Genomic DNA, 13988 nt, shown 5'->3' on the forward strand with positions numbered 1-13988 from the left:
TTGAAGGTGAGGCAGGTGCATGTTACAGCAGGTGTATGAGGTTAGTTTGAGTAATTCTAATGTAGTTAAAATATCAAGGAAACGGACATAGCATAAAGTAAATCTGATCTTCAAATGTGCAGTATTCCAGGCTCGAACACAGCACTTTCCAGGTGTGGCGTTTGCAACGCAGCACTTCATTAATCCTTGTGAGAAATCAGCGGATTCCTCCTTAAGCTGTGGTTCTGTTGTGGCCGGGAACACCTGTGGTCTTTCCCCCCCTGTCAGCACATTTAATTAGCTGTTTATCCTGAGTAAACTGCAGCTATTTGTTCATTAGCTACTTCAGACAAACTCCAAAGGGGAGATTAGCCTGGTAGGCAGGATATTTGCACAATCCGATGTCACTATGAGTCTTTCCAAACAAATGCAATCCTCTGGAAATTGTATTTGTTTGGGAAAAATCCAAATGGAACGCCGGAGCTCACTTGTTGTGGGTATCTTATTTACTTAGTAAGAAAATCTTGTCTATGCAAATATGAGAGCCGATACAGGATTCAAGAATGTCGTTTTTTTTTTTGTCCTTTCATAACACCAAAACAAAACACGAGATGCGTGTATGTGTGTGTGTTGGGGGAAGTGGTGGTGGTGGGGGGATGGTTTGCTAGTGGGTGGCCCTTGGCTTTTTAAACCTTTTTTGACACCACTACTTTTGAGGGATGTTACTCAGCTCTGCGGTTATGCAATCGAAACCCTCCATGCTCAGGGGCAAGTATGTGCAGTCCCCCGAGGCTCAGGCTCTGCTGTTAAACCCCAGAATGCTCTCACTCTGTCAAACCCTGTGCGTCACATAAGCATTTCAATTACCTGAATACATTTATTTTTGCATTTCGACCCCGAGATGATTCTATATTTTTACTCTTTTTTTCTGTTTACAGTTTATAGTCATTCTTCAATCTAATGAATCACTCTCTCCTTTCTCCACTCTGCAGGACTCTGGGACTGGTCTTTCAGAGCGAGAACTTCAACTATAACCATTACAATAACTACGTCATGGACTCCTGGTCCTACCTGGACAACCCTGTACCTGAACAGAACCACTCCAAACCAAGACTCCACCCAGGGGACGACCTGGCAGCCCTAACCATGCTTTATGAACAGTGCAAGGTAGACAACGTGGCATCAGTAGTACTGAGAACTCAATGTTAACCCCAAGATTAATCATCATTTTCTCACTCTGACATCTTATTAAACGTTCTTGATTTCAATTTTCCAGAGCCACAAAGATCAGAAGATTGTTAGCAACAACCGCACTGGAAACATCTGCAAAGCGGAGAGGTAAGACACAAGTTCACCAAACTGTTGCTGCTGTAAAATCATGTATTTGCCTTTTATAAAAATCCCTGTCTTCATCATATATTACACTCACTTCTACCAAGGACTGTGCAGATTAAATTAATTACAAATTCACCCCCAAAAAATGTAGATTTAAAAAGTTTAATTTCCTCTTAAATTAACAATAACTTATAGAAAAAGTTGCATGATTCCTAAATTAAATAAATCAAATTAAAATAAATACATTCATGAGCCTAAAACGGAAAGAGAAAGGCAGCGCTTTCAGAGCCATAAACAGGTGAGTGGGTAATCCCCAAGTCAAACATAGTCAGGGGGGAGTATTGTCTACCTCTCCAGTCCTTCCATCCATCTATCCTCTCTCTATCATCATCTCTGCCTCGCTTAAAGAGTTTCACAACCGGCAGACAGACGGTTGTTTTTGTTGGGTTTCGTCCTGTTAGGTGGGTGAGAAATGGCCATTGTTGGGGCGCAGTGTTGTCCCCTCAAACATTTTGAACAGAGAAACTCAAACATGGAGAAGAAAAAAAAAAAAAAGATGGATTAAGAGACAAACAGAACCCACCCAGACTCAAACCGTGTCTTTCTGCGAGTTCACCTCACGGTAGCTCTGTGTGTGCAGAACACAAGAAGTGCTATTACTGACGTTTGTGCAGGCTGTCTGCAGGCTTCTGTAATGCTTAGCACACACTACAGTTAGTCAATTTAAGGCTTTGTGCTTCTTTAGTACCTGTGTGGAGGATTACCGACTCACGCTGACCTCACAAAAGGGGCTTTAGTGTTGTAATTAATTTCCTACTTCCTCTTTTTTCCCCACCCTACCAGGATTCTAACCACCTCTAATGAGCTTTCCTCATTGGAGGCGTCCGCCAACGTCATGAAGATCCTCTCTGAGAGCGTTCCCTCAAGCCATCCCCAAGAGGTTTTGGTATCCAAACAGAACACTTCCCTGCCCATCTCTGTTCCCACCACCTCCGACACCTATGCCACCCTGACCAGCGTCGTGGCGGACACTTACGACAAGCAGGAGCTCAACATCATCTTTGATTCCCTGCTGACCGGTGGTTTCCCCGACCCCAGCACTGAGGTAAGTTCAGCGTCACTCTGTAGCCCTGTTTCCTGTGTCTCTTATTTGACATGGCTCGTCCCTCTTTTCTTTCATTAACAAATGTCCTGTTTTTGATTCCAGACTCTTCCCTACAGCGACCCCTTCGCTGAAGAGCAGTCCAGCCCGGTCTACTCGGGCTCCTACACCGCCTCCCCTCCAGAGAGATTCAGGAATGAGTTCCAGTTTTCCCTGGGAGCTCCCCTGGCTTCCTCCTACAAGTCCAGCGAGCTGCCCATGGTGTACCTGAACAAGGGCCAGTTCTATCCCATCACTCTCCAGGGAGTGGACAGCAGTGCCTGCCTCACCGCCACGAAAGTCAAGGTGAGTCACGGTGACACATCATCGGGAACAACCTTTTTTATCTTGGAAATTAGTTGTTACGTGGAGAAGTTGATGTCTATTGTTCTAAGTGGCATCCTTCCCTTCAGGCTTTTTTCACTGGCCCATGATTACATAAATTCTTTGCGTGCCACCAAGGCAACCCTTCCCAAATATACGTCCCTCCCTTTAGAGCCAGCTCCTCGGTGACTAATTCCCTGCTGACACCCTGCACTCTGGGGTGGTACCATTAAAATGACAGTGTCCTGTCCTGTATAATTTATTCCTACCGTGGTGTAATGAGGCCAGAGTGCAGCGGTGCTCTGCTCAACTCCCTAACGGAGTGGAAAAAAAGGAGTGGACAAGGAGGGAAGGTGTGGTGCGGGTTTCTAAAACATAGGCGACAAACCTTTTCTTTGTCAGGCGAATCATAGGATAACACACGCCCGCTCAATGCAAATAATTGGTGACAATGCGGGGAGAAAAGGGGGATTTGTAGTGATAAATGAAATGTGGTGGCTTTTAAAGGAGATGTAGACAGGTGAACGAATTGCACTTACAGTTACAGTTTGACAAACCAACCTAATTATCTGCTTTTCCTGTCATCTTTCTTTCCCCCCTTCAGACTGTGGTGATGGCTGTGTTCGAGAATGACAAGAGCCCAGAAATGCAGCTCCGCTTTTGGAACCACTGGCACGCACGCCAGCCAACCGCCAAGCAAAGGGTCATTGACATCGGTATGTTTTTCAGCCGTACACGGACTCCGAGGACACGAAAGTGAAAGATGTTGCATAAGAAAATCAACCCAGAGATTGATTTTGTTTTCTTTTTTGTCTCATAGCGGACTACAAAGAAGTGTTCAGCGGGATTACCAATGTTGAAGAGGTGGCCTTCAATGCTCTCTCCTTTGTCTGGAATCCAAATGAAGAGGCCAAGGTAAACACACTCACACGGAGGCATGCGCAGATGTTTTTATATAACCCGGCTCTGTAAGGCCAGTTGCCTGAAGAGGATTTAGAAGAAAAGAGACGAAAGATAGAAAAGGGAGGTAGAGAGGAGAAGGAGTGGCGGAGGAGGGAGGGGAGGAATCCCAAAAATGTGTTTGTCCCTCAGGCTCCTGTCACCACAGCAGGCTAGAGCCACGACAGCTTATTCGAGCTTCTATGTGGCCACAAGGTGTTGGGGCGGGGCCACCAAACCTGCTGTGGGTGCTAGAAGAAGGAAGAAGGGAACTTATCAGAAATGTCAGGATAGTGATGTACAAGACTGTGGTCTAGTGATTAAAAACACCAAGCTAGTGTCCCCAGATTCTTCCTTTTGTGTCATTTGTCTATACAGGGACACACAATGAGAAAGGATGTGTTTGAAAACATGACGCCAACTCAATGTACTCAAAATACCTCGCCCTTTTCCCATAGGTGTACATTGGCATCAACTCCCTGAGCACGGACTTCTCGGCTCAGAAGGGCGTGAAAGGCCTTCCTCTCAACCTGCAGATCGACACGTACGACTTCAGCTCGGGAACCAACCAGCTCCTTCACAGAGCCGCTTGCCAGGTCAAGATTTTCTGCGATAAGGTACGTGCCTTATGTCATTTGCATTCCACCTTTCTTACACACAAAAGAATCTGACATTTGTGTTGTCAAAGTCGTTGTTGTAACCGCGTGATTGTGTGTCCTTATAGGGTGCGGAGAGGAAGATGCGTGATGAGGAGAGGAAGAGGAGCAAAAGGAGGGGAAAGGCCGATTCTAACAGTGAGTTGAACACTTGAAGATGATTACGTACTCCCATATACATACTGTACCTAAACACAGTCTCTGAGAGTGTAATCTAACTTCCTGCTTTCTGTTTCCAGCCAACAAGTCTTTAGTGAGCAGCTCCATGGAGTCTACCTTCTTCCAAACCCTGGATGATCACATCACCCAGCCAGTTCTCTTCATCCCAGAAACACACCTCTCCAGCTTGCAGCGCATGGTAGGTCCCACATATCTCCTCTCCTCCTTCTCCTCGCGTTGAGTGAATCATGTTCCCGGCCCCTCTATCCCCGTAGGCAGTGGCACAGGCACGAGGGAGGCAGGGAAAAAACTGTGGGAAAGTATGTAGTGGGAAAAAGTGGGCTGGGAAGGGGAGGGGATGGTGTCAGCGAAAGTGAAGGCAGACTGGAAATCAGATGAGCTAATTGAAGTCGAAACCAGCCGCAAGTACAAGCCGCTACAGCTGCTGACACTGAGATTAAGCTATGGGGGCTTACACACACGAAAACACACAAGTACACACCTGGTCTAATAGACACCTGACGTACAGTATGTGCCGCCCTCATAGACTGTTTTCTTTAACACACACACTTACAAAAACACTGAGGTGAGAGTGCTGTTCAGACAGGCCGATTTTCCCACACCATGGAGCCTATAAGTACTTGTGTGTAACAGTTTGATTTAGAGACGATTCCCTACTTTACAGCGGGTGAAACGTGTGAAAAAAAAATAAAGCAATTACAAAATAACGTAATGATGCAATGTCCCACAGTCTGCTGTAAATGGCAGGAAACGTCTTTGATTGGTGACCACGATAAAGCACAGGACTGTCCTATCTCTGTCTCCCCATCAGTGCCCACACTTATGTGGTTTCGAGGTTATGGGAAATGCTTTCTTAAAGTAACGATAACATTCCTTTTTTGAAAGGCATTTACGGCCAGCCAATGATGGGAAAGGTGACTTTGAGCAGTGCTTTTATCAGTGGAGTGGTGTCTAATCAGATTTCTGGTCTCCTCTCTGTTTCTCTTTGTCTCTCTAGGTCACACCCATGGACGATATCGAAAGGTAAGCATAGTAAAAACAAGTTTACGTGAATAGCCGTCCATCACACCTTCTTATTTGCAAATAAGCACAAAGTGGTTGGTCTAATGTGAATGTCTGTTGGGTTTTCTAGGAGTTCCATGAAGAGATTGTATCCAGACAGAGACCAGAACGTCTCTCCACCCAGCAAACAAGCCCGCAGAGAAGACCCACAAAGAGGTACCTAGAGACCTGAATGTCTAATATTAAAAAAAGAATATGGCGTCAATAATGAGCCCATCTTTTTTATATTTTGCTAAATGTTTTCCTTCCTTTTTCTCACAACAGTTCTGCTGTATGTGAGGACACACACTGAAGAGGTGTTTGATGCACTCATGCTCAGCGCGCCAACACTGTCAGGCCTACGGCAAGCCGTAAGTAACAAATTCTCACTTCAGCGCATTCCCGTACTATCGGACTGATTTCTGAGGTCGAGATCAAATATCACTCCTCTATCTCGTCTCTGTCGCTGCCCTCGAACAAACTCCCATCATGCTCATGTCAAACTCGCATCCTCTACCGTACATTATCTCTACAAGTACAGGATATCGCCTTTCTTTTTGCATCATACTAACTGTCACGTTCCCTTCCTTCCTCAGGTTTCAGAAAAGTACGGTATGCAAAAAGACACCATTGGGAAAATCTACAAAAAATGCAAGAGAGGGTGAGTGTCTCTTTGTCTCTTTGTTGTGTCTAAGTTGGATTAAAGTGGTTCAACTGAGACAGAAGATGTGTTAGTTGTGTGGTTTTAAATTCATCCTCCTCATGTCGACAGACTGGGTATGTAGGTTGGTTGGCTCGGCCTCCTGGAATGTGTTAATTGCAGCTCCTCCAAAAGAAAGACAGGTGACTGAGGGAGGATGAAAAGACATAATAAATCCTGCAAATGAGTCATGGGCAATTGTTGTACGTTGTCTTTATGTTTTCATAACCTCGCTGGAGCATCAGGAAGTATGTCGGTGTTGAAAGAGATATCTGGTGCGATAAAGCTGAAGGCTTCCAGTTACTAGATGAAGGTTGTCCATCAAGTTGTGATCTTTTTTTTTTTTTTTTTTTTAATGTCACGTGTCAGACGTCTATGAGCATTGAGATAGGTTTGAATGAGTTTGTGAAGTCATTCCCATCACGACCAGCACACGCCTCAATAATTTCCAAATGATGTCAGTTGCTGTCAAACTGATAATTGTCTGGGTCGTAACAGAGGAGATCAGAGGGTTTTTTTTGTTGGGGGTGTAAATAAGATCTCCTGACAGAGACTGAAACACCTTTGGGTGATTTTTCCTGCTGCTTCCTGCTTGCTGCTGGCATCTATCACTTCAGGGGGAGCAGCTAGGCCAACAGGTTGGGCTGCATTCTCCTTGCAGTTCCCTCCCTCCGCCCTCTTGCTCTCTTCAATCAACCCTGTCCCCGCAGGCAGAATGCATGAGCCGCTGATTAGTTCAGTCATTAAAGCCTTAAAGACTCAGACGTTAGTGTTGGTGTTGGTGTTGGGGAGGAGGAAGAGAGCGACCTCATTTACTACCCCTACCGATGCAGGAGACATATTGTGTTTTTGCCCCAGATGCTTCCTCCAGACAAATGACATGGCACTTTTAACCCCAAACAAGCGTACTGGTGACTTGTTGTTTACGTCACACTTCGGTGAAAAGTAGGGCAAAGGGTGGAATGTCTTTATTTGATCTGTTTTACTTTCTGTGCACCACATTTTCCTCCCGATCAGCGTGGTAACCTTCTTCTTCTTTTCTTCAGGATCTTCGTCAATATGGACGACAACATCATCGAACACTACACCAACCAGTCGGCCTTCCTCATTGAGATGTCCGAGGCCATCGGCAATCAGTTCCAGGTCACCCTCATTGAAGTATGAGAGCGAGCATCCAACCAGCTGCCTGCTCCATTGAAGGATGTAACAAATCACAGCTGCCATCTTTAATAGCACTGTTCAGTCAAAGACAATGTAAGCTCTGGACCTCTGAAAACCACCAGGAGAACCGGCCTGAAGAGGTTTTTTTTCAATTTCAGTTGAAAAAGTCAAACCGTTTCTCAATGTTGTAAATACCATCTGCCCCGTGATTTTATGGTTTGAATTGTAACGTAAGAGCAATTATGATGTTGTACATATAGAATGTAAATATATTTTAATATGACAGTGTTTAACAAACTAGCCATGTGCATGGCGCAATCAATTTTACACAAATCGCTATGTATTTCAATTTTTTTTCTTGTTTTCTTTTTTTTTTTTTTTTTACAGAACATGAGTTGTGTACAGTGTATTTTCAGCATTTTTTAGAGGTTGCTATTCTTGCTGCTTTTAATGTATCCATCATTTCTTCTACAAGAGCCAATGTTGCGTCTCCTCACCCTCAACCTACTTATGATGCCGTTTTCCCTGCCATAAGTATCTTCCCGTGGGTTCCTAGTTAGTTTCACGACTAAAATGGCCCGACCTAAAGAACCGAAAGTCAGACATTTCCACCCATAAAACCACAAATAGTTAGTATTGGCCATCGTTTAGTCCAGAGTTGTGGACATTTCCTGCCTGTATGGTGTAACCACAGAGTTTTTCCTGGAAACCGTTCAAAACCTGTAACCCTGAGGCCTGTCAGAGGACCTTTCATAGTGTGTCTGTGTGTGTGTGTGTACGTGTGTATGTGTGTGTGTGTATGGGTTTTCCCCTTTGTACGTTACGCATCATTTCAAAAGGAGCATGCATCCCTGTAATATTTCATTATTATATCATGGCAATTCTGGTTGTATTAGTCACATCTTGCCTCTTTTGTAAGAAAATAAAGAAAGCGTATAATAGCTTTTGTGGCTGTCTCCGAGTTATTACGCATGCTGATCTGATTGTAAAGCTAGCTGTTCGCAGCGAGGATCAATTATCACTGGAAAAACAAAAGACAAGTGTGTGATGGATGAATTATGCATTGTAACTTGGTATGTATGGGTCATATGCGTGTTTAGGATCTTGGTTTTCTAGCATATTTCTGGCATATTCAGAAAAGCTCTGCCTATTTGGTGACATTGACGGGGAAAAGCAGGGAGGCACTTCTGTCCTAAATATAACACAGACATCCTTCAGCAAGTAAAATAGAGAGGAACACACACACGCACACACACACACACAGTCTGAAAGTGAGACAGAGAGGCAGACGACCAGGGACGCAACAAGGCAAGCAGACAAAAACCGAGACGAGACACAAGGACAAACAAGGCAGAGACGGGCTGGGAGAGTGCTGAAGCGATGAGAAATGAGAGGGAAGACAGAGCAGGAATAACGAAGAGGTGGCTGCACCAGCTGCTGCCAGAGAGAGAAACATGTTAGCCATTCAGATGAGAGCGAGGAGGCAGCCGGCGATCTGCAGTGAGATACCAACAACCCCTCCTGAATGGTAAGTGGCTGTGACTGCATGGACTGCGTCTGTGCGTGTGTGTGTGTTTGCATCGCAAGTGATGTGCCTGCATCAGAGATTGTGCTATTAATATCCCTTACAGTATGTCCACAATTCTCAATTCAAGCCTCTTCACTGCTGTGCCTCTCTGCAGATGTTGCCATAGCGTCCCTTTTTTTGCCACCTCTGCATTCAAATGAATCGATCAGTGATAATTGAAAGATCATTTAAAATCCCGCCTAGTGATAACAAGCGGTAACAAGGAAGCAGCTGAGGTGCTGACAGCTGGGTTAGGTCTGCAATCCTCATTCATCTTCACTCTTTCTATCATGTCATTAAACATCAAAACATTGGGCGAGCAGAACAGGAAATAAAGCCATGTTTCTAACCACAATGTTGACATATGTCAATTCCAGACATGGCTGACACCTGACGACAGTTGATGGAAATACACTCCATTTCCTAAGATATATGCAAATCCAGACATACATTTTCATGGCACATTTCGATTTAATCTATTCTATTCTAGTATTCTGGTATGCTGGTAAGTCTTTCTTGTCTATTTTTAGATCCATACCCACTCAGTTGTCCTTGATCTTTAAAAATTAAATTTCCCATTAGCTTCGAAGGTGATTGGTCAGTCTAAATGTCATCAACCCTCCAATGACGTTTCTAGAAGTCTTATCATGAATTAGAACATCCTCTCCAGAGTGCACCAAAACAAATTACAGCATATTAACATTTTTCATCATCGTCCATACACTGAACTAACAGCATGGATTGATTAGTTCACAATTCAGCACAGGCTCTTTGTCAATATGTCCAGTCTATCTTTTACCTAATTTGTTTTTATCTCTTTTGATGGGGGTTTCTGCCAAAAAGTAAAATGTTCTGGTCATTACAACTCAGCAGTATGGGGATGGTTATTTCATTACATTTTCTATTTATTTTTTTATTGCAACTATTATGTGAAAACAACAGGAAACTCATATGTCATCATCTATTTTTTTTATTTTCCATTTCAAATGAAAGTATGTACTACCTGTTGAGGAAACTAAAGCAAAGGTAAAGTTGGTTTTCCCCACATTGAGGAAGTCATCATGTTATCACCGTTGTATGTTTGTTTGACAGAGATGTATACTGATTGCGGCTGCTTGTGTGTGTGTGTGTGTGTGTGTGTGTGTGTGTGTGTGCGTGTGTGTGTGTGTGTGTGTGTGTGTGTGTGTTTGCATGAGTCACACGTCTTCAAGTTGTTTTGTCTCCGTCTGAGAGGACATTCTTTCCCGGTAGACACTCTAGATGGACTCACTCTGCATTCAGACACTGGCCTGACATAATCACTAACCCGACTGAATTCTCCCAAGGTCATCACAACAACAACAACAACAACACCTCCTGCACACACACACACACACACACAGACACACACACACACAGACACACGTACTACTGTGGTCAAGGATGCCAACATTTGTGTACACAGAAAGGCAATCGTTTTTTGTAAAGAGAGGAGTCTCGCTGGGTCCTATAATAAATAAAGCAACACACGTTGTCACGTTGAGGCTGGCCAGGTTATCGTCTCCATAGCAACAGAGACAGACATCGACCGTTCAGTCTTTTCCCATCCAGCGCTGGAGCAGCGGAGCCAAACCTCCTTCTGCTTTCTCCGGCTGCTGGATCGCTTCTCCCTGCTCCGCTTCACGCATCTGTTTCTCCCTCTCTCTCTCTCTCTCTCTCTCTCTCTCTCTCTCTCTCTCTCCATCACTTCAGCCTGACCCGCACCACCTTACTCTCTGACCGAATCTCTCTTTTTCACTCAGCCACAATGAAGAGCCTGCAGCTGAAACCGAGGAGAGTTTTGACGAAGAGGTAATGAATGAACTTCTAACTCTATATTTATACTTTGCATGATCTGACCGCTCTACCGACTCTTTCTGTTTGCTAATAGCTCAATTATACTTATTACATTTCAAGTTTTATGCTTTTATCGTACTTTTGTTCTTCGTGGCAGACAGGGATCGGCAGTGTCTGGTCAGAGGAGGCATTTGTGACTGGTTTTTATTCTATGGGAGTGCCGAGAAGCAACAGAAGATATTTGATCATCTGAACCGATCCACACTGTTCTGGAGGGTTCCACGACACCCACCTATGATTATTACAAGCAGTATTCGCTGTCGTCTGTCTTTTGGGAAATACTCACAGTGCTGAGGACAGGTAGAGTGCCGCTGCTACATTTTATTTTTACTAATTAGTTTTATGTTTTTGTAAAAGAATCCGAGCCGTACCACTTACGATGCACACCCCAGGCCCCATGGTGACGGGGATTGTCTTTGCCCCTTTGGGACTGGTCCTTGTCTTCACTGCCGCCATCACCCCTCAGTGGAGGGAGGGACAGGCACGCTTGGGCATGGCGGGGCCAGGGTCACTTCTTCGGTCCGGGGTGAAAGGTCAAGGTGTGGCGGTCAAGTCTGGAGCGGTGGAGGGGCTGCTCTTACAGCGCTCCGATGGACTTTGGGAGAGCTGCCTGCAGGTGGAGCACTCAGAGCTGAAGCAGTGCTGGCCCGTGGCGGGTCCGTACCAGCGGGACCCGAGGGTTCGCCTGGCGCAGGGTCTGATCCTGACCTCGTTGTTCCTGTGCGGCACCGGCATCGTTCTGGCGTGCATCGGCGTGCGGTGTTGGACAGACATACCCCTGAGAGGCGTGGCGGCTACAGGCGGAGTCCTGGTGGTGACAGCCGGCCTGCTGAGCCTGACTGCCCTCGGGGTCTACACCCACAACCTCGCCGGACTGGGGGTGGCAAACCCGAGTCAGGGGATCAATAACCATCGGTTCCCCCAGCTCAGCCTGCGTCCGGCCGGCTCGCTCTACTTTGGGTGGCTGGGTTCCTGCTTACAGATGCTGGGAGGCAGCGCTCTGCTGTGCAGCTTCAAACGACCAAGATACCTGACCTGCCCGTCCTGCCCGAAGCTGCCGGCCTGCCCCGCATGTCGTTCGTGTCCACAGATCGCCACGATGCCGGACACGGAGGTCTACGACGTCAGCTGTTAGAATGTGAACCTCACACTTAAGACACCTCTTATGTGGATGTCCAGTCGGGGTTAAGAAGTAAATGTAGTCAACTAAATCCAGTCAGGGAGTGCTATAGGGACTGGGAAAGCTGATTTGCTCTACCAGGAAGTCCAGGAACGTCACCCTCCCCGCCCCATCACTCCACCCAAACAAGACACAGTGAACTTCTGTTGGTCTTGACGAGCTGCAGCATTTATTTGTGCACAAACTGCAAACTCCACTGTACATTCACTTGATATCTTCACCGCTAAACGTACACTCTCCTCTGCTGCCATCGCTCTCTGTCTTTTGCTCCACCACACACACCCTTGGGCCGCCATTTTTAGCTGTTAAAGATACAAAGTTCTGCTTTTCAGTGCTTCCTTGCCACCAACGACGTTAATCAACAGGTTTTGCAGCTGTGAACTCAGCTTTCGGGGTCAATACAGCACACACTGAGGAATGTATACCACATTTACCATCAACACTGACTGGACATCCAAGGCACCGAATGTTCCCTCTAAAACAAAGGCAAACTTCCAACTCATTAGCTGACAAATCTGTCAACTAATGAAATGAGTCATTTCCCTACCGAGAACCACATTACCACTACCTGATTAATGGACATGTGAGGTATGAACATGATGGATATATACGGAAACCGCCTCTTGGCGTAGACGGAAACATCATTTTGAGGTGTAAAATACAAAAGTGATGAATCATAGAGTCCGGAGATTGTTACACAAGGTTGAGAAGAGCTCAAGTTGCTGCTGCGTTCAAGTGCAAAATGACCGAAGTATCTCTCTGTGCTGCCTTTTACATCGTAGCCATGCCTTTGTACTGTTATTTCTTTTTGTGTCGGAACAAAACTGTGAAATGTAAAATACATGTGATGAATACAAATGCTTAGATAACGTTAGGGCTTTGAAAAACGAGCTCGTTTTAGATCGTGCTATAGATTACCGCCGTACGTCACGTCTGTACTTTCTAGTTTCCTTGTGTGAAGAGAATAATCTTTATGAATACTTTTCTGAGTAATCTGCTTTTAAATATTTTCTCAATTCTCTGAATACCTTCACTTAGGAGCCTACATCTAATGAATATGATGTCACTGACTTTGAGTGAGGAGATTAAAAAAAAAAGGTTTGAGGAGGAGGAGGATGTACAACAGGTTGTTGTTTGTTCTTTGTAAATTATTCTACTGTGTTCACTTGTACGGTGTGTTCATACTTGGTGGTGCTTTCTGCATTGAATAAAACATTTCAGCAATGAATCACCGTGTGTTCCATCCTAGTAAACTGTAATAGGTGTCATCGAGAGTAAAAGCAGCTTCATTTTTATTTCAATAAAAAACAGAAATCAAACGAGAGACGGAGATCATCTCAGTGGACAAGGTCACTCCGGTGAATTTGAATATGTGAGCGGATCACGACTTCGACGTTCAGCACGTGATTAGCGGGAAAAGGCAAAACGTGAAGCTGAAAGCAGGAGTTCATCGTGGTGAAGTTGGCATTCATCTGAGTCACTAATTTGCCATGGTTGAAGAAACAAAGGGCAGTAAATGTAGGCAGTGGGTGGAATGGAATTAAAACAGTTTGGGAAAATGGATTCAATCAAACAGAATTTGGCAGTTAATGTTGTGCTTCAGTGGAACAAGTGGGTCTTTAAATTCAGTTGTGTGTGTGTGTGTGTGTGTGTGTGTGTGTGTGTGTGTGTCCTCATACCAATAGATACACTCTCTGTTGCAACTCTTCCACATTTTGTAATGGTGCAGCCTTGTGCTAAAATCATTTTAATTCATTGAATCCACACTCAATACTCGAAAAAGACACTTGAGGTTTTAGCTCAGGTGTCTCCCATTTCTCCTGATCACCTTTGAGACATTTCTAGCCCTTGATTGGAGTCCACCTGTGGTCAATTTCAATTCGTTAGGCGTGATTTGAAAGGGTCCACAC

The 13988-nt window shown here is 45.0% G+C and overlaps 2 protein-coding genes across 3 annotated transcripts in view; both read left to right on the forward strand.

The window, feature by feature from the left end:
• grhl3 (grainyhead-like transcription factor 3) overlaps positions 1 to 8398 on the forward strand; it is a 9141-nt gene extending 743 nt beyond the window's left edge. Inside the window, exons 2-15 of the mRNA XM_084012940.1 lie at positions 972 to 1146; positions 1256 to 1317; positions 2158 to 2419; positions 2522 to 2761; positions 3384 to 3495; positions 3600 to 3694; positions 4177 to 4335; positions 4443 to 4512; positions 4614 to 4732; positions 5552 to 5577; positions 5687 to 5772; positions 5881 to 5966; positions 6192 to 6256; positions 7342 to 8398. Coding sequence (XP_083869066.1) covers positions 972 to 1146; positions 1256 to 1317; positions 2158 to 2419; positions 2522 to 2761; positions 3384 to 3495; positions 3600 to 3694; positions 4177 to 4335; positions 4443 to 4512; positions 4614 to 4732; positions 5552 to 5577; positions 5687 to 5772; positions 5881 to 5966; positions 6192 to 6256; positions 7342 to 7459 — 1675 coding nt within the window. The 3' untranslated portion in view covers positions 7460 to 8398. The remainder of the gene's footprint in view (positions 1 to 971; positions 1147 to 1255; positions 1318 to 2157; positions 2420 to 2521; positions 2762 to 3383; positions 3496 to 3599; positions 3695 to 4176; positions 4336 to 4442; positions 4513 to 4613; positions 4733 to 5551; positions 5578 to 5686; positions 5773 to 5880; positions 5967 to 6191; positions 6257 to 7341) is intronic.
• Positions 8399 to 8735: 337 nt separating this feature from the next.
• cldn23l (claudin 23-like) lies at positions 8736 to 13295 on the forward strand. Of its 2 annotated transcripts, none has more exons than XM_084013647.1 (3): positions 8736 to 8988; positions 10805 to 10853; positions 10996 to 13295. In XM_084013647.1, exon 3 carries the CDS (start codon positions 11278 to 11280, stop codon positions 12031 to 12033), a length of 756 nt encoding a protein of 251 aa, XP_083869773.1. In that variant the 5' UTR covers positions 8736 to 8988; positions 10805 to 10853; positions 10996 to 11277; the 3' UTR covers positions 12034 to 13295. The 2 variants fall into 2 exon arrangements, with proteins under 2 accessions (XP_083869773.1, XP_083869772.1); XM_084013646.1 differs by having other exon boundaries at positions 8736 to 8984.
• The last annotated feature ends 693 nt before the right edge of the window (positions 13296 to 13988 follow it).

This window comes from Eutrigla gurnardus, assembly GCF_963514095.1.
Source record: "Eutrigla gurnardus genome assembly, chromosome: 7".
Taxonomy (NCBI): Eukaryota; Metazoa; Chordata; class Actinopteri; order Perciformes; family Triglidae; genus Eutrigla; species Eutrigla gurnardus.

What these genes read in the sequence shown, in the direction of transcription:
- cldn23l (XM_084013647.1), top strand. Translation starts at nt 11,278, where the DNA reads ATGCACACCCCAGGCCCCATGGTGACGGGGATTGTCTTTGCCCCTTTG.